Source organism: Rhincodon typus, chromosome 28, assembly GCF_021869965.1.
Source record: "Rhincodon typus isolate 14 chromosome 28, sRhiTyp1.1, whole genome shotgun sequence".
Taxonomy (NCBI): domain Eukaryota; kingdom Metazoa; phylum Chordata; class Chondrichthyes; order Orectolobiformes; family Rhincodontidae; genus Rhincodon; species Rhincodon typus.
In genome coordinates this window covers 6,826,815-6,845,462 of record NC_063359.1, presented here as the reverse complement: position 1 = coordinate 6,845,462, position 18,648 = coordinate 6,826,815, and the positions used below count along the sequence as shown (strand labels likewise).

Below are 18,648 nucleotides of genomic sequence, written 5' to 3'. Positions count from 1 at the left end.
GACTCTGGTGGAGGCATGGGGACGGCTGGAAAGCCCGGAGTGGGACTGCACCAGTGAAAAGGAAAGTTGGACTCTCAAGGTTTTTTTTTGCCTTATTCTAAGTTAATGATAATGGCACCATGTACGTACATCGAAGTTACACACTCCACTATATTTTTACATTGAATACACGTGACAATAAAGGATTCAATTCAACTTGGAATGTACAAGGCTTTTTCCAAGGGTGGAGGGGTCAATTATTAGGGGATGCAACTTCAAGGTGCGAGAAGGGAAGGTTAAAAGGGATGTTTGAGGCAAGGTTTTCACACAAAGGGTGCTGAGTGCCTGAAACACGCTGCCAGAGGAGGTGGTGGAAGCAGACACAATAGCAGCATTGAAGAAGCACCTGGATGAATACATAAATAGGAAGGGAATAGAGGGATATGGATCCTGTAAGTGAAGACAGTTTCAGTACGGAAGGGCCAAATGTGGCAGTACAGGGTTGGAGGGCCAAAGGGCCTGTTCCTGTGCTGTATTGTTCTTTGTTCTTTATTCTAGTCTGACCAACTTTTCCCTCAAAACAGCTATGAATTGCAGCCATTAGTCTAATTAGCCATTACCTGAACAGCTTCCTTATGTAAGGGGACCAATACTGTGCATTGTCCTCTGGATATGGCCTCACCAGTGCTCTGTATAACCAGGGCATTAGTTCTCTATTTTTATTTTCAATTACCCTCATAATAAATGAAAGCATTCTATTTGTTTTCTGAATTACTTGCTGGTACGGTCACCAAATTTGCTGATGTCATAAAGTTGTGTACAAAAAGAAATTGTGAAGAGGACATAAGGAGGCTGGAAAGGGGATCATATCAATACTAAGTGAGTGGACAAAGTTCTGGCAAATAGAATGCAATATGGGAAAATGTGAAGTTGTGCACTTTGATAGGAATAATAAATAGAAGTATATTATCTATATAGAGAGCGCATGCAGAGCTCTGAGATGCAGAGGGATATTAGTACATGAATTACAAAAGGCTAACATGCAGGTATAGCAAGTAATTAGGAAAGCTCATAGAATGTTATTATTGATTGTGAGAGGGAGTGAATGGAAAAGTAAGGAGACTACTTCAAGCAAACAGAACATTGATGAGACCAATCCCGGAGTTCTTTATTGTGCATAATATTGGACACCGTTTTAAGGATGGATGTAAATGTGTTCAAAGAAATCAAAGAAGGTTCACTGGGCTAATGCCTTTAATGGATGGATTGTTTTATAAGCAAAGATTGGACAGGCTGGATTTGTATTCATTGCGCTTTAGAAGAGTACGATGTGATTGGATAGGAACATACAAGATCCTACGAGGTCTTGGTAGAAAGAGCACAGTGACTCAGTAGTTAACACCTGTTGTCTCAGAGCACCAGGGACCCAGGTTCAATTGCACTCTCTGTGTGGAGTCTGCATATTCTCTATGGGTTTCCTTCTGGTGCTCTGATTTCCTCCTATAGTCCAAAGATAAACAGGTTAGGTGGATTGGCCATGTTAAATTGCCCATTGTGTGCAGTCTAGATGGAAATGCAAGGGGATAAAGGGGGGGGGGGGGGGCGCAGTGGGTTGCTCTTCAGAGGGTTAGTATGGCCTTGATGGGCTGAACAGCCTGCTTCCACACTGTAGGGATTCTATGATGGACGTTTCCACCTGAGGGATCACCTGGCACTATTTGTTACTGTTGAAAAATAAGGGGTCACCTACTTAGAGAGATAAGGAGAAAAAGAGAGTTCTGTGTCTAAGACATATGCTCTTCCTCAAAAAGCAGAGCATTTGGATAATTTTAAAGCACAGGTAGATAAGTGGGATATAGCAAGGGTAAGCTGGAATATGGAGTGTATCTTACTGAATGCCTGAGTAGCCTCAAGGAGCCAATTGGCCTGCTCCGGTTCCTAATTCTGCCATTAAACCAGATCAAAGCTGGTTACTAACTGCATTGAGCTACCTGGGGGTTATATGTCCTCGCACCCTTCCCTAACAGATATCTGTCAATTTTCCTGTGTTATACATGACCCTAATGAGGAAAGACAAAAGAACCAAAAGCAAAGAACTGTGGATGTTGGAAATCCGGGACAAAAACAGAAATTGCTGGGGAAACTCATCTGTAGACAGAGAGAGAAAAAAACGTTCATTTTTTGGGTCCGGTGATCCCTCTTCAAAAAGTTCTGATGAGATTCTATTAAGGACAAAAGAACCATGGCCCCATCAGGTCCAGGAACATTGCTCGATATTGAACAAATGGAAGCTGTGCACACAGCAGCTCCGATGGTTAAGCTATCTACTTCCTCTCCCTATGAGATCTCTTTCAGCTTGTCTCCCATAAGGTCAGAGACTACGTTAACAGTGTGAATCTACAATACAGTATGTACCCCTACCCTGTCTCACAAGACACAAATTACACTTTGAATTGGCAACAACCATCTCTGTGGCATTACTATGGAAGCATAAACAAACCATGCCACAACATTATAATCTTTGTGACCCAGATTGGAGTAATTCAATCTTACATCCAGCTGGGTCAGAATGATAACTGAGGAATTTCTTGCAACATTCTATGGATTAGACTACTTCAATTAGCTTGACGCAGTCAATGCCAAGATATTATTTGACCCAAAGCAAATCGTAACATAGACAACAGAAACACCAAGAATGTCGCTAGATTTATGCTGCAGTCTTGGCAATTGGCTCTTCAGTTGCTGCTTAGCCTCAAGCCTTCATCCAGTATGGCCTTCACCCAAGAGTATCATGGCCCCAAGAGACCTGCTCATATTCCTGGTGTTAACTTCTAGTGTTGGTCATTGATCTAACAACCCTTTGTTGAATGACATATTTAATTCCAAGGACAATAATTCAAGCAAGGTAGCTGTTTACTTTGCAATTTTGCTCCTGTAAATCTGGAGCCAGCTCCAGAATAAATGCATTGAGGTTTAAATGCCTTCATAGAGGGGATTACTGGGCAAAGAGGAAAGGAATGGCTACATTTACTTCAATCACAATGACTGATGTCAGGAAAGATGATTCACATCTCCTATACAATATGGGAGATATGGCACTCCTACTCAATTCAAGGCATTACAACAGAAAGTCTCAAAATGAAAAGAAATGCAAAAGGACCTCAGGACATAAATGAAGAAATGTGCATTTCTTAACTGTATCAAAGTGAGCTACTTAAACTTGGGAGAAAACAACCCACAGATAATTAGACACAAGAAGCAAAATCTGTCCAGGACGGGAATTCCCATCAGAAATTCTAACAAGCAGATGTTGAGAAAATATTCTGAGGACTAATTTAGCATTTTGTCTTGTCTGAAATTTCAGCCAGTAGCTTCAAGGGTATTCATGAGTTAATGAGAAAGGGCGAGGTAATAAAACAGAGCACCTCTATGGTGAACAATAGCCACAAGAAGGAACAGAGTGTGCAAGAAAAAATTTATCAAGATAGCAGAAGATGGAAAAGAGCTCTTTATCAAAATGCATGCAGCATTTATAACAAGACAGATGAATTGACAGTACAAATTTAAACAAAATATATGATAGGTGTCACATACACATGGTTGCAAGTTGACCAAGTTCCTAACATTTCAGAAAGGTAGGCAGAAAAGAAGGTTGAGGAGCTCCACTAATAAAGAGATTGTCACATTAATGAGAAATCATCCTGGTTCAGAAGATCATTAAACCATTTGGGTTGAGACAAACAGCAAGGGAAAGATTCACAGGTAAGAACAGTTTATAGGTCCCTGGACAGTCGATAAACTGTAAAACAAAGAAGACATCTGAAGGAGTAATGATTCCTGTTAGATGCTTAGTAGGCCAGTGTCATTGTAATTAAATAATGTGGAATTCAAAACAAATCAGAATTCTTATTGAATGGCCAAGCAAGGTTGAAGGGCCAAATGGTTTTCAACTGCTCCTAATTCATATGCTTGCATGCAATAATGACAGCTTATAAGAAAGACACTGCAATAGTAAAGAGTGATATGCATATTCGTACAGATTGGATAAATCTAATTGGCAAAGTGGCTATGTGGGCACATTTATAAATTGTATGCAGGACAATTTCATTGAAAAAAATGCTCTACAAACAGGCAGGGTCAGGTTATTTTTAAACTTACAATATACCAGGAGAGTATTAATTAATTAAGTCTCATAGGAAGGGAACCTTGAAGCAAGTGTGATTTTAACATGATAAAATTTCACATGAGAGAGACATGAGTCTGAAACTAATGTCTTAAACTCAAATAAGGAAAGTAACAAAGGTATGAAAGAGTTAGCTAAGGTGGACTGGGAAAATAGAAAACAGTATGAGACAGTAGAGAAGCAACGGCAGATATCTTAGGAGATAAACTTTCAACAAAGATATATTTCACTGAGAAAGAGAAACTCCAAACAATGATGGGATAATTCCTGTCTACCTACTAATCAAATTAAGGACGGTATTAAATTGAATGCAAAAGTGAACAGTGCTGCAAAGATCAGTGGTAGCCAGAAGATTGAAAAATGTTTAAAAACACAAAGAATTAAAATGTAGAAATTGAGAAGCTAACAAAAAAAACAGTTCCGAACCAGCTTTTCCCTTGCATTGAGCAGGATAAATGCAAGGAAGCCAAATTTCAAGTGGTCATAACAATTTACACTACAGGAGAGAAGGGTGCTCATTTATGTTTGCTAGAGGTAGCATACATTTTCTGCCAACGAAAAGAATACATTTATGCCCCTGGCTTTTTTTTAAATTATCCAGGGATTTGAGATGATGATTTTAGAATCTATAAGGCTGGAGGCAAGAGACAGGAAAGGAGCAGAGACCTTTTTAGGTATTTATTTTGACCTCCAAATGGTGGGGAGGAAGCAGAAGACAGCATTTGCAGGCAGATTATAGAAACCTGCAGTTAATACTTGACAGTCAACAATGGCTTTTTCAAGGGCAAGTCATGACTGACAAATTTAATTAAGTTCTTTGACGAGGTGATGCAGGCAGTGGATGAGGGAGGTGTTATGGATGTTGTATACTTAGACTTTCAGAAAGTCACATGGCAGGTTGGTTAGCAAATTAGAAATGTTCGAGATTCTTGGGGCCTTGGCAGCATGGATTAGAAGTTGGCTAAAAGTTGGAAACAGAGGGTAGGTACAGATGAGCATTTCTCAGGCTAGAGATGAGCAAGGTGAATAAGGGGTAATGGAGGTGCAATGAATTTGGACTTCCTAAAGATATTCAATAAAAAGGTGATTGCACAAGATACACATACATTGTTGTGATTAATACCTCAGTATATCTATGGATATACTATTGGTTAACTAATAGGAAACAGTGAGTGGGAATAAATGGGTGATTATCAGGTTGATCAACTGTAACTGGTGGAGTGCCACAGAGATCACTGCTGGCTCCTCAACTATTGAAATCTTTATTAGTGACTTGGATGCCTTTGATCTATTGTCGCCAAACGTGCTGAGGCTAGGAGTTCTGCAATGAGTAACTCACCTGACTCCCCAGACTCTGTCTACCAACTACAAGGTACAGTTAGGACTGTGATAGAATACCCTCCACTTGCCTTGTTGTAAATGTTATGGATGCACATTCCTAGTATCGAAGCTCATCTGCAGAGCATCAGCTTTCCATTTCCTCATAAACGGAAAGCTTGCAGTTCTAAAAAGCATTTTGTAGTATTACAATAGTTGTGCATTAGACACATTTTTTTCCGCAGTTTCTGGTCAACAGCATTGAAATCAAAACCAGGCTCTCTCACACTACATCTACACTCTGGTGAGGTCACACCTGGGAGTATGGTGTACAGTTTTAGTCTCCTTACTTGAGAAAGGATGAACTAGTACCGGAGGGAGTGCAGAGAAGGTTCACTAAGTTGATTCCAGAGTTGAGAGGGTTGGCTTATGAGGAGAGATTGAGCAGACTGGGACTATACTCATTGAAATTTAGAAGAATAAGTTGTGGGGGGGGGGGGATCTTATAGAAACATATAAAATTATGAAGGGAATAGATAAGATAGAAGCAAGTTGTTTCCACTAGTGGGTGAAACTAGAACCTGGGGAGATAGCTTCAAAGTAAAGGGAAGCAGGTTTAAGACTGAGTTGAGAAGAAACTTCTTCACCCAAAGGGTTGTGAATCTTTGGAATTCCCCACCCAGTGAAGCAGTTGAGCCTAAATTGTTAAATGTTTTTAGGGCAAAGATTGATAGATCTTTGAACAGTAAAGGAATTAAGGGTTATGGAGAGTGGGCAGGTAAGTGGAGTTGAGTCCATGAAAAGGTTAGCTATGATCTTATTGAATGTCAGAGAAGGCTCAAGAGGCCTATTTCTTATGTTCTTGTTAAAAGATGACAAGCGAGCAGCCCCCAGAGGTACTCTTGACACCCAATGTTACTTAAACACCCTAACCATTTTACTTCCTACTCCCTAACCATTCTTTGATCCTTCAATCAACCACCAGAACACAATTATTCTACAGATTTATTGTCAAACCTGTGTGTCTAGTTTGGATTAGAAATTTTCTAAATAATTATTTTGTAAGTAAATGTTATTCTTGAATTCCTAGCTATTTTTGTTTAAATCCTTCAGAAAAGTAGCCAACCCCATTTTAAAATCCAAACTCTTAAACTTATACAAATACACGTAGATATAAATCATACACCTTTCATCACAGTATACATTAAGGTCAAGAGTCTACTGTTGGATAATGACATGCTTTTATTAAGAAATATTTATTGACATTGGCGATATATTGCAGAAGAATCAAGACCTACATATTTTAATATCTTACATTGTAAAGATTCAACTCTAGTCCACACTTTCACCAACTGGCTGTCAGAATTAATAAATGATATCGAGAGCTTGAATTGTGAATCCATGGGCTGAAGAATAATGGGTAAAATCATCTCTAATACCTCTCTCCCCTTCCTGGACCTCTCTGTCTCCATCTCGGGTAACCACCCAGAAACCAATATTCATTTCAAGCCCACCGACTCCCACAGTTACCTAGAATACTCCTCCTCCCACCCACCTTCCTGCAAAAGTGCCATCCCCTATTCCCAATTCCTTCGCCTCCACCGCATCTGCTCCCAGGATGAGGCATTCCACTCCCGTACATCTCAGTTGTCCTCGTTTTTCAAGGACCGTAACTTCCCCCCCTCAGTGGTCGAGAACGCCCTCAACCGTGTCTCCCACATCTCCCGCAACTCATCCCTCACACCCCGTCCACGCAATAAGAACCAAAAAAGAATCCCCCTCGTCCTCACGTACCACCCCACCAACCTCCGGATCCAACACATCATCCTCCGACACTTCTGCCATCTGCAATCCGACCTCACCACCAAAGACATTTTTCCCTCCCCACCCTTATCTGCTTTCCGGAGGGACCACTCTCTCCGTGACTCCCTTGTCCGCTCCACACTCCCCTCCAGCCCCACCACACCCGGTACTTTTCCCTGCAACCGCAGGAAGTGCTATACCTGCCCCCATACCTCCTCCCTCACCCCCATCCCAGGCCCCAAGAAGACTTTCCACATCAAGCAGATGTTCACCTGCACATCTGCCAATGTGGTATACTGCATCTGCTGTACCCGGTGTGGCTTCCTCTACATCGGGGAAACCAAGCGGAGGCTTGGGGACCGCTTTGCAGAACACCTACGCTCGGTTTGCAATAAACAACTGCACCTCCCAGTCGCGAACCATTTCAACTCCCCCTCCCATTCCTCAGACGACATGTCTATCCTGGGCCTCCTGCTTGTGCCACAACGATGCCACCCGAAGGTTGCAGAAACAGCAACTCATATTCCGCTTGGGAACCCTGCAACCCAATGGTATCAATGTGGATTTCACAAGCTTCAAAATCTCCCCTCTCCCTACCGCATCCCAAAACCAGTCCAGCTCCTCCCCGCCTCCCTAACCTGTTCTTCCTTCCACCTATCCCCTCCTCCCACCTCAAGCCGCACCCCCATCTCCTACCTACTAACCTCATCCCGCCCCCTTGACCTGTCCGTCCTCCCTGGACTGACCTATCCCCTCCCGAACTCCCCACCTACACTCACCTTTACTGGCTCCATCCGCGCCTCTTCGACCTGTTTGTTTCCTCTCCACCTATCCTCTCCTCTATCTCTCTTCTATCCGCCTCCCACTCTCTCCCTATTTATTTCAAAACCCCCTTCCCCTCCCCCTTTTCCGATGAAGGGTCTAGGCCCGAAACGCCAGCCTTTCTGCTCCTATGATGCTGCTTGGCCTGCTGTGTTCATCCAGCCCTGCACCTTGTTGTCTTGGGTTGGAGTTGGAGTTGGGTAGAGGGTTAAACCACAACAAACTTTGTTTTAACTGGCACCTTACGAACTGGCACTCTTGGTAAACTAGCAAAATCATATACCTCAAATACCAGGTGTCTATTGTATTATCACAATCTCTGCGATATTCGAATAATCAGTTGAGGGTGTGAGTGAGAAGGTTCTCTATTGTTAAGTCTTATTTAAGGCAAAGTTGCATTATTATTCAAATGATTCACGTTGTAAATCAAGTAAAACTGTGATGTGTATACCCCTACATTACATTTCTATTATTTAGTTGTGTTTTTACATTATTTATGTGGACCTCTTGATTATCCGGAATATTTGATCAACTGGAACACTCTTGGTCCCATAGTCGTCAGCTCATAAAAAGTTTGCTTTCGACAAATTTGTTTCCTGACCCAAAACCACCTCACAGCTCAAACTGTTAAGCTTCAGGTAAAGCTTGAAATGGGTGGATGACAAAGCAGCCTGATCCAAAGAGATGAATTGCATATTTAAAAGTGAGGATCACATTGACAAAACAGCTTTTGGAATTTTACACTTGCTGGCCAGATTTCCAAAACTGTGGGGAAAATCAGCACTTTCCATTAAGTGAGGATGGGAGGGGTCAGGGGATAAATGCTTTCCATGCTTCACCCTGAATCCTAGGGCCTGAGTGAAGATTGGGAATTCCTCATCCCAACAGCACTCTTCCTGCTGAAGTCATCAAGCTCTCTTTCCTCCAACTCTGATCAAAACACAAACACAACCAGGTCCAGGGCTGAGCAATGTCCCATCAAAAAACCAATCGCAGCTTTCTTTTCATTGCCATTTGCTGAGTATCAGGTTAGGGAGAATTCTGTTCAATAAGAGGACATCTATAAAGAAATTCACTGAACAAAAGGAAGCATTTCCTGTTTCTAATGTTCAAGACATTGTTTTCTTTCCATTTATCACAGGCTTAAAAACTAGTGCACAAAGGAAAAGGTTTCTATTGATCAACAATTAAAAACAGGAAACTACAACCTGCCAAAAGTCCAGATGCGAGACCCAGGAATATATGATTAATTTACTACTTCATTTCAATTTCCTTTCCCTGATTATTTTCTAGAAGTATTTTTCCTTCCATATTCATCAAATTTAATGGACTACATGAAGAAATAGTTTGTGTTGGAGACAGTTCTGTTGACTGCCAGCTAAGAAAAAAGGCCACAATTGATATTTATGTTGTAATTTACCACAGTGGCAATGACTTTTTATCATGATCTACCAAATCAAGCAGAGATGGTTAACATATAACTAATACCATTGTTGTTGTTCACTTAGCAATCCATTTAACAATTCAGTTGGTCAACAAGCCATATTTTAATAGTGCGCTCATTGGGTCCCTTTCCAAAATCAATAAAACACACGGAAGCTCACAACATATGCCCCGTGAGCTAAAGTAAATCTGAACATGGGAGTTACATTTTTATTCAAACGCAAGAATTAATTTAAATGACCTAGATACAGTCAAAGGTAAAATTCAGGCCTTAAAAGAGCAAGGTTTTGTTTTGTGCATGGTCTGAGTTATTTAGAGAAAGAAAGACCACAGGTGACCCCAAAGTGGATAACAGCCAATGAAGTACTTTCAAAGTGTAGTCACTGTAGTAACGTGGGAAATATATCAGTCAATTTGCACACAGGAAACTTGTGCATATAGCAATGTGACAATGACCCAGTATTGACCCAGATTTTCCAATCACCATCAGACGAGATAGCTATTTAGCTGTCAACAATTTTTCTGGTCAGATTTCTAAGTCTGGCCTGTCCCAGATGCATCCATCAGTGGAAACTGGAGAGAAATCTACTCAGAGCAGGAGAGGCATTGCAGGGAAAGACACAGTTCTACAGCATTTATGGCCAAATTTTAGGCGTTATTCTGATGGAAGATCCCACAGCCACTTTGACTGAGGAAAGGTAAGGATGCAAGATAAATGAGAGGCAAGTGGGTAGGTAAGGGGCTAATGAATAAGTGCGTAGGATGCCAGTTGGGTCAGAGGCAGACTGCCAGGTTGGTAATCGGGATAGGGTGGCAGGTGGAAGAGAGGCGAGGGTTGCACGTGAGTGAGGTGGCAGATTGTCACGTGGGTGAGTTAATAGAATGGTTAGTCATTGGGAGGGGTGATAGGTGCAGAGTGAGTGCATCAGGTGCTTAAGATAGGGTAGCAGGGATGTAGTTGAGCAGGGGACCAGTGATGAGTGAGGCTTCAATCTGATAGTTACCTCAGGAATTCAGTGCCACAACGATACTGTGATGTCAACTGAGGAGTAAATACTTGACCTTACTACATTTTACCTGGGACACCTTTGGAATAATGCCATTGGATATTTTGCATCCACTTTAGGGGGCAGATGTGGGCTCAGTTAAACATCCGTTCACCAACGCTGCAGCACACCCACAGTACTGCACTGGTGGGATTGGCTCAGATTACTGGGCTCAAATTTCAGGTGGATTTGACCCCACTAGTTTCAATCTGAGAGTTCCAGGGGCCGAGCCACACTGACTCTTTGAAAGATAGCATATACCAGAACCCAAAAATTGCTCCTACTTTTATTCATTCCATTTGAACCTCTCCCCCACATGTACTCCGTTTTCTACTCTTCACATGCCTGAAGTAAAGGGTAGACATTGCAGGGGCATCAGTAAATGCCACTCAGGTTACAGGTATTGATGAGCCTTTTGTGTGAATCACTTTCTGATTTGGGAGAGGAGGCAGGGAACTGCTGTCTGTTCCAATTTATTCACATTGTCCAATATTTACAACACATACACAGGCCATTTGGCCCAACAGACCTGTTCAGGTGTTTATGCTAATGGAGGACCTTAGACTTCCTTCACCACATTCCAGACACTTACAAAGTAACTTTGCTAACAGAGTGAATATCTGTGTGCTCGCATGTTCTTGGCTCGTGTCAAGAGTTGGAGCATGGAACAGAGGAATGCTGCTTACCTGCTTCATCCACGCCCAGAGCTGCGATCAGCTTGCGGAGCATGTGCCAGGAGCTCGGTTGCTCCAAGAGCTTCCTGCAGCCAGACTCGCAGATAGCAATCCTTGCCAATACCAGGACAGCATTGCTGGCTGCCCACTCATTTACACTGTCCAGCAGAGCAGTTACATTGACCAGTAGCTCCTCCAGGTGAGGGTCATTCAGTAGCCACTGTCGGCCTTCATTGGTCTCAACCTGAAACATAAAAACATTTTAAATGCTTTTGTTTCTCTTTTGAGATTATTGATGTCAGATAAATGGTGCAGAAACAGGCCATTCAGCCCCAATTGTCTGTGCATGTTCAGTATGAGCCTTCTCCCATCAGCCCTCATCTGAATCTAGCATATCCTAACGTTCTATTCCCTTCACCACATATGCTAGTCTAATTTCCCATTCACTACATCCATACTATTCACCTCAACCACTTCCTGTGGTAGCAACTTCTCAATTTTGCCACATCTTGGGTAAAGAAATTTCTTTGGAATTCCCTGTTCGATCTCTTGGTGACTATCTTCTATTAATGGCCTCTAGTTTTGCTCTTCTCTTCAAGTGGAACTGCTCTCTCTGTATTCATCCTTCAAAATCTTTTGTAATTTTAAACTTAAGTCTAAAGTCACTCTAAAGCTACCCCTCAGTCTTTTCTCCCCCAAGAGAGGACCCATGCTGTCAATCCTTTCCTGATATGTAGAACCCACACTTTTCTGGCATCATCCGTGTATATTTTCTTCGCACCTTCACCGACACACCTCTGCCCTTTTTCGAGCTAGTCTTCTTGTGTGGTCTGACCAAAGTTTGACGTAGATTAGCATAACTTCACTACTTTTCAATTCTGACCCTTTAAAATTAAAATCTAGTGCCTGTTTTATTTTGTTTTAATTGCTAACTCGTGGCACAAGTTTTAGAGATATTTGCATTTATACACAAGGATCCCTTTGTTCCTGTACCCCACCAAGGGTCCGATTTCTAAGTTGTAAGAGACCTCCATATTTTCCTACCAAAACATAAGACCTCACATTTGTTGGACTTTATTTGCCAATTCTTCAAGCTGCCCTATAATTTGTTGCAGTCATCAATATTGACAATCTCTTCTCCAACTTGGCATCATCACATAAATTTAAGAGCAGTTTATTTTCTGATCCCAAAGTGCAAATTCTTAATATAAAATGTGAAGAACAGTGGTCCCAGAAATGATCTCTGTGGAATAACAACTCCAATCTTCTACCACCTACTGCTTTCTGTCTTGAAGCTAGCCAGCAATGTATTCTTCCATATCCGCCGTTCCCACTTTCTCTGACCTTATTCATTAGTGATGAAGCTTATTTACCCGCTTTTGTAATTAAACAGCATCAGCTGCGGTACAGATTTTGGATAATGCAAGAGATTCCTACAACAGTGATGTCTCCACCATCCCTCTGGACAGGTTGCATCTGAAATAGTATATTGAGTCTGGGCATTGCACATTAGGGGAAGACATAGTCACCGTGGGGGGGAGGTGGGACATGGCACAGTTTCACTAGAATGAAGCCCAAGATAAAAAGGTTAAATTGTGAGGATAGATGCATAGTCAGGAACTAGCTGCCCCCAGTGCAAACAGTTAGGAGGGTGAACAATGAAGGTGTTTAAGATGACTACATTTTCTTCAATTTTATTTTCAGAAGACTGAAGCCACTGCATTTGTCTCCTCTACTTTGGTGAGATGAACTCAGACTGGGTGACCACATTGTGAATACCTCAGCTCTGTCCACAAGAATGATCCTGAGCTTCTGCTATCTTGCCATTTCAACAGGCCATCTTGCTTTCATGCTCACAGTTCTGCTTCTGCAATGATCTGGTGAAGACCTACACAAGCTGGAGGAACTGTACCTCGTTCCTACAGCCTTCAGGACTCAACACTGAGTTCAACAACTTCTGACCGTGACCTCTGCCCTTCATTCTGTTTACACCCACCAGCCCCACCCCGCCCACTTCCCACCAAGTGTCTTGCTTCTATGGTTTTGATCTAGGTACAGCTGATCTGTTTTCTGATATTAACATCTGTAATTAACATCCATATCCCTCCTTTCCACCATTAGCATTCCCTTTGCCTTTGCTTTGGGAAACCTTTCCCTTCTGTTCCACTTGCTCCATGTTCCCCCTTTCTTCTACAGCATAAAACCCTTCACTTTTCAATCCCCTTTCAGTTGTGACGGACAGTCATTTTTGAATCAAAAGCATTAACTCTGCTTCTCTCCCACAGAAGTCCTGCTGAGTTTCTCCAGCACTTTCTGCTTTAGTTCAGATTTCCAGCCTTGTTTTAATTTTGAACCCTTTTGCCTAGCTCCTGACATCAATTTTCTTCCAGGCAATAGTTTGAGATTAGATCACTCTGTTTAGAACGTTGGTGGCATTTTTGACCTTGAAATGAGTGCCTAACCATGTATTTGCAACTTCACTGAGACCACCCATCGCACAACTTCACTCCTGACCCACCTTGTCCACAATTGAAATGCTCATTCTTCTTTAGACTTAAATATTTCAATGCCCTCCCAAGTGTTTTCCAGCATTCTACACTTCAACATTTGAGGTCAAGTAAAAACTCACAGCCTGTGCCTTACCTGGCAGCAGGTCCTGAGACCCCATCGCTCCTGTGCTTGTTGAACTGCATTACTGCCTAGTCAAACAACAGCCGACCTTTAAAATTCTCATCCTTGTTTTCAAATCCCTCCACAACCTCATTCTTTTCTATCTCTGTAATGTCTTTGAGTCACACAAGCTTCTAAGATATCTACCCTGTTCTGTTCTGGCATATTAAGTACCCATGTCTGTGTATGTAAATGGGCAAAAGTGTGAATAAATGTTGTGTGAGACAATTTTCTTATGTTGTTGAAGCAGACTAAACGTTGCTAAGACACTTGTCGTTGGGAGTAGCCTCTTGTGATTCCATTCAATTTATCATTTGCTGATCATCGTGTTCCACATTTTGCTGAGCTTTGTTTTAAAATACGTCATGCCAGTTTTGACTGGCGAGCCAAAGGCTGGATATCCTGCCCAATACCTGCCATTGATGTTTGATCTTACCATGGTGCAGAGTGTCCCAGCAGCATTCATCACTGCTTCCGTATCTGTCCACGTTAACATGGAATTCAGGTTGCCGAGGAGATTATCAGATTCCAGCAGCTGAGTCTGTGCCAATGTCACCAAACACTGAGCACCCACCTCGTTTTCCACAATTGTGCCCAGTATGTATGCCACATTACTGCAGAGGCTGCAAATTAGAACAGGGTAAATGATTATTACAGAAGGACACAAGAAATGGGAGTGCATGTAAGGCATATGGGCTGTCAATCTTCTCCACCATTCAGTAGGATCATGGCCAATCTTCTACCTCAATGTCACTTTACCGCCAATTCTCTAAATTCCTTGATACTTCAACAGACTAAAAATATTTTTATCAAATGTAGGATGTGGGTGTTTCTGGCTGTGCCAGCATTTTATTACCCATCCCTAATTGCCCTCGAGAAGGCGGTGGTGAGCTATCTTCTTGAACCGCCACAGTCCACATATTCTGGATAGACCCACAATGCTGTTAGGAAGACAATTCCAGGATTTTGATGCAATGACACTGAAGGAACGCATCAGGACACGGAACGGTTTCTGTCTCAAATATACTCAAACATGGAGTATCCAAGCCTATTGAGACAGAAAATTCCAAAGACTCACAACCCCTTTGAGTTGTGAAAACTCAAAGATTCCCTCCTCATCTCAGTCCTAATGATATCTGAGAATATGTCCTGGAATCCCAGAATCCCTCAGCTTTGGAAAATAACCTCTCAGTGCTACCCTATCAAACCCCCTTCAGAATCTTGTGTTTCAGTGAGATTGCCTCTTATTCTCCAGAGAATGTAAACCCAGTTTACTCAGCCTCTCATGTTAGGTTCCAGAGATGAGGGAGTTGACCTATCTAGTGAACCTTTGTTGTATTAGCTCCAGAGCAAGTAAATCCTCCTTAAACATGGAGACGACAACAACACACAAGATTCTCTGTGTGGTCTCACTAAGAACCAGTACAATCTGAATTCAGAGCAGGATTATAGCCACTTGAGCTTGCTTGATTCAATAAGATCATGGGTGATCTTTGATTCCTATCACATTGGCATTTCAGGCCGGTATTGCTGTCAATGAAAAATAGTGAATAAAAAGAAATAATGATGACATTTTAGAACACCAGAGAAAATTGGCAGCAAATAAATAGAAATTGCATTTGGTAAATAATGCTGCTTATAGAAAGTGTCAGTTGCAACAGAGTTCCAAGCTTCAACCTTCTATAGTTCAGTGTTTTGCTGGTTTGATCTTTTGAATCATTCCATGGAAAGATTAGCGACAGCTGACTGTAAATGGCTCAACCACCATTGTCAACATACACCATGCACCATATGAGCACCCAAGATGATTAGGTTGACTTTAATCATTGCCAGACCACTCTGCCCAAAGGCATGGCACCTTGTACAATATCAGGATGATTTAAATCTTTAAGAATGCTCAAACATTAAACACATGCACAAAAACATCACAGTGTTTCACCCTGAATTCTGCAATAAAATGGCAACATTAAGCTGTTTAAAACATAGTGAGCTTCCATGAAGAGAGAAAACAGAGTTTGCTAAGCTGTAAAATGAAAAACAAAATGGAACTGTTCAGGTTGCCAATCCACCAGGATAGGCCTGGAGTGTACAGAAGGTGATGATTAATCTCTGGGACATCAATATGAAAATGACATGGAATTATTACAGACAGGTATCAGGCCCTTCAGCCCACCAGCTTCACGCTGGTGTTTATTTTCGTTTGTTCATTCATGGGATGTGAGCATGACCGGCTGGCCCAGGATTTATTCCCCATTGTTATTTACCATGGAGGTAAATGAATCACTGCAATCTATTTGGTGCAAGTGTGTACACAGGACTGTCAGGATTAGGGTTAAGGAGTGCCAGGATTTGGATTCAGTGACAGTGAAGGAATGATAACAAATTTGCAAGGAACTATTGGGGTTGAATTTACACGTGGTGGTATTTCCATGTAACTGCTGCCTTTGTCTTTCTGGGCAGTTGACGTCTCAATGTTACAAGGTGTTGTTAGAGGAGCTTTGGTCAGTTGTTGCAGTGTGTATAGTAGACAGCAAACACTGTTGCCACTGTGTATCAGTGGTGGAGGGAATGAATGTTGAAGGTACTGGACGGGGTGCCAATCAGGTGCTTCGACTTGGACAGTGTTCAGCTTCTAGACTGCTGTTGGAGCCATACTATCAAGGAAAGTGGAGCACATTCCATCAGACTCATGCCTTGTGAGTTGGAGGTGGAGAACACACTTTGGTAAGTGAGGACATGAGTTACCTGACTCAGCATGTTTAGACTCTGATCTATTCTTGCAGCCATAGTGTTCATATGGCTGTTCTGATGCAATCTCTGGTTAATGATAAACCCAGGTATAGGTATTGGGGTATTTAGAAATGGTAATGTCATTAAATGTCAAGAGGAGATAGTCAGATTCTCTCTAGTTGGAGATTATAGAATCCCTACAGTGTGGAAGCAGCCCCTTCAGCCCATTGAATCCATGCCACCCCTCCGAACAGCAACCCATCAAGACCTATCGCTCTACCCTATCCCTGTAACTCTGCATTTCCTGCACAGCCCTGGATACTACGGGGCAATTTAGCATGAACGATGCACTTAACCTGCACATCTTTGGACTGTGGAAGGAAACCAGGGCACCCAGAGGAAACCTACTCAGACAAGCGGAGAATGTGCAGACTCCACACAGACAGTTCCCAGAGGCTGGAATCGAACCCAGGTCCCTGTGAGACAGCAGCACTAACCACTGTGCCACTATGCCTGATAGCCATGCCCGGTACTTGTGTGGCACAAATGTTACTTGCCAATTCAGCCCAAGTCTGGATATTATCCGAGTCTTGCTGCAATTTGGCACAGACAAATTCATTATCTGAGGAGGCACAAATGATGCCGAACATTCTGCAATCATCACTGAAAATCATCACCTCTGATATGATAATGGAAGGGAAATTTTTGATAAAGCAGCTAAAGATGGTTGGGCTAGAACACCACGCTGAGGAATTCCTGCCGGGATGTCCTACAGATGAGATGAATGACCTTCAACAATCAAAGTCTTTTTCCTTAATGCCAGGTATGACTGCAACCAGTAAAGAGCTATCCCTCAGTTTCCACTGACTGCAGTTTTGCTGGGGCTCCTTGACGCCACACTCACTCAAATACAGCTTTGATGTGAAGTTTCTCTGACCAATGTTTCAGTTGTGCCTCCTCCCACTTCTCTTCATCTAACCATATAAAAAAAGATCCTTCTATTCCTTTCCCTCTTAGGTTTCACCTAATTAAGCAATCAGCAGATTATTGGGCAGTTTGTAGTGTCTTAATAAATAATTTTGAAAAGCCTATTGTCGCTATAAGATTAAAAGTCTAAATTACAATCACTTTTTATTAATATATGCCACATTCAGAGAAGACCAGCAGTCATCTTGTAGCTGTTTCAATTCCTCATTACATGCCAATTATTTGTTAAAAGAATTCATAGGCTCAAAATGCTCTTTCCATCCTAATTAATTCATTTTGCATCAATCATCATTGCAGCCAATGGACAATGGCTCAGCCCTGCTCTCATTATAAACCTAGTCACGCAGCCACTGATTTGTTTACTCCACATTGTGCCAATACAATGGCAGCTGACAGAACGTGTGAGCAATCCATCACAGGGATAGTCACTTACCCTGTGACGGATTTGCACTGAGAGAGATGTGGGCATTAGACCTGCTATTGAGTAAACATCAAATATTTGCAAATCGCATTCAACTCTTACAGCTGGAAAACTCTTTAATTAAGCAATAAGATGCCAACTGGGGCTCTGTGCTAGAGTGGAAGTGGGTATTCGTGTGCACAGGTACTGACACAGCCCAGTGGACTCCTTGTCCTTCATTTCCGAACCACAACGTCTACAAGTCAAAACTTTGCAAACAAAGCTATCATTGAAGAGAACCTGCACACAAGAATGGAGCAAAAAGATAATAAAATAGCAAGTCAACAAATGGAGAGAAATAACTATCAAATGCAGAATGGTAATCGATTCCTGGATGTAAGCCACCAGACACCTCACCCACCCTGAGGAATCCCCCACTAACCCCAGTTTAAAAGTGTAAGGAATCCCACTACTGTCACATCCAATAATATACACAGGGGTCATCCAAGATCAGAGGCTGAACCATGTATACGTTTCACTAATGGTTGTGCTCCGACATGTTGTAATCAGTCCCTCAGAGCTAATCATTTCTGA

At 42.1% G+C, this 18,648-nt stretch overlaps 1 protein-coding gene across 2 annotated transcripts in view; it reads right to left on the bottom strand.

Annotated features, from left to right (window-relative positions):
- The window catches only part of LOC109932915 (usherin-like), a 76,849-nt gene that overhangs the window by 27,466 nt on the left and 30,735 nt on the right, over positions 1 to 18,648 (bottom strand). For both annotated transcript variants that reach the window (XM_020531987.2, XM_048613315.1), the window contains exons 2-3: positions 14,374 to 14,560; positions 11,280 to 11,511 (exon numbers count right to left, since the gene is read on the bottom strand). In XM_020531987.2, the coding sequence (XP_020387576.2) occupies positions 11,280 to 11,511; positions 14,374 to 14,560 (419 nt within the window). The remainder of the gene's footprint in view (positions 1 to 11,279; positions 11,512 to 14,373; positions 14,561 to 18,648) is intronic.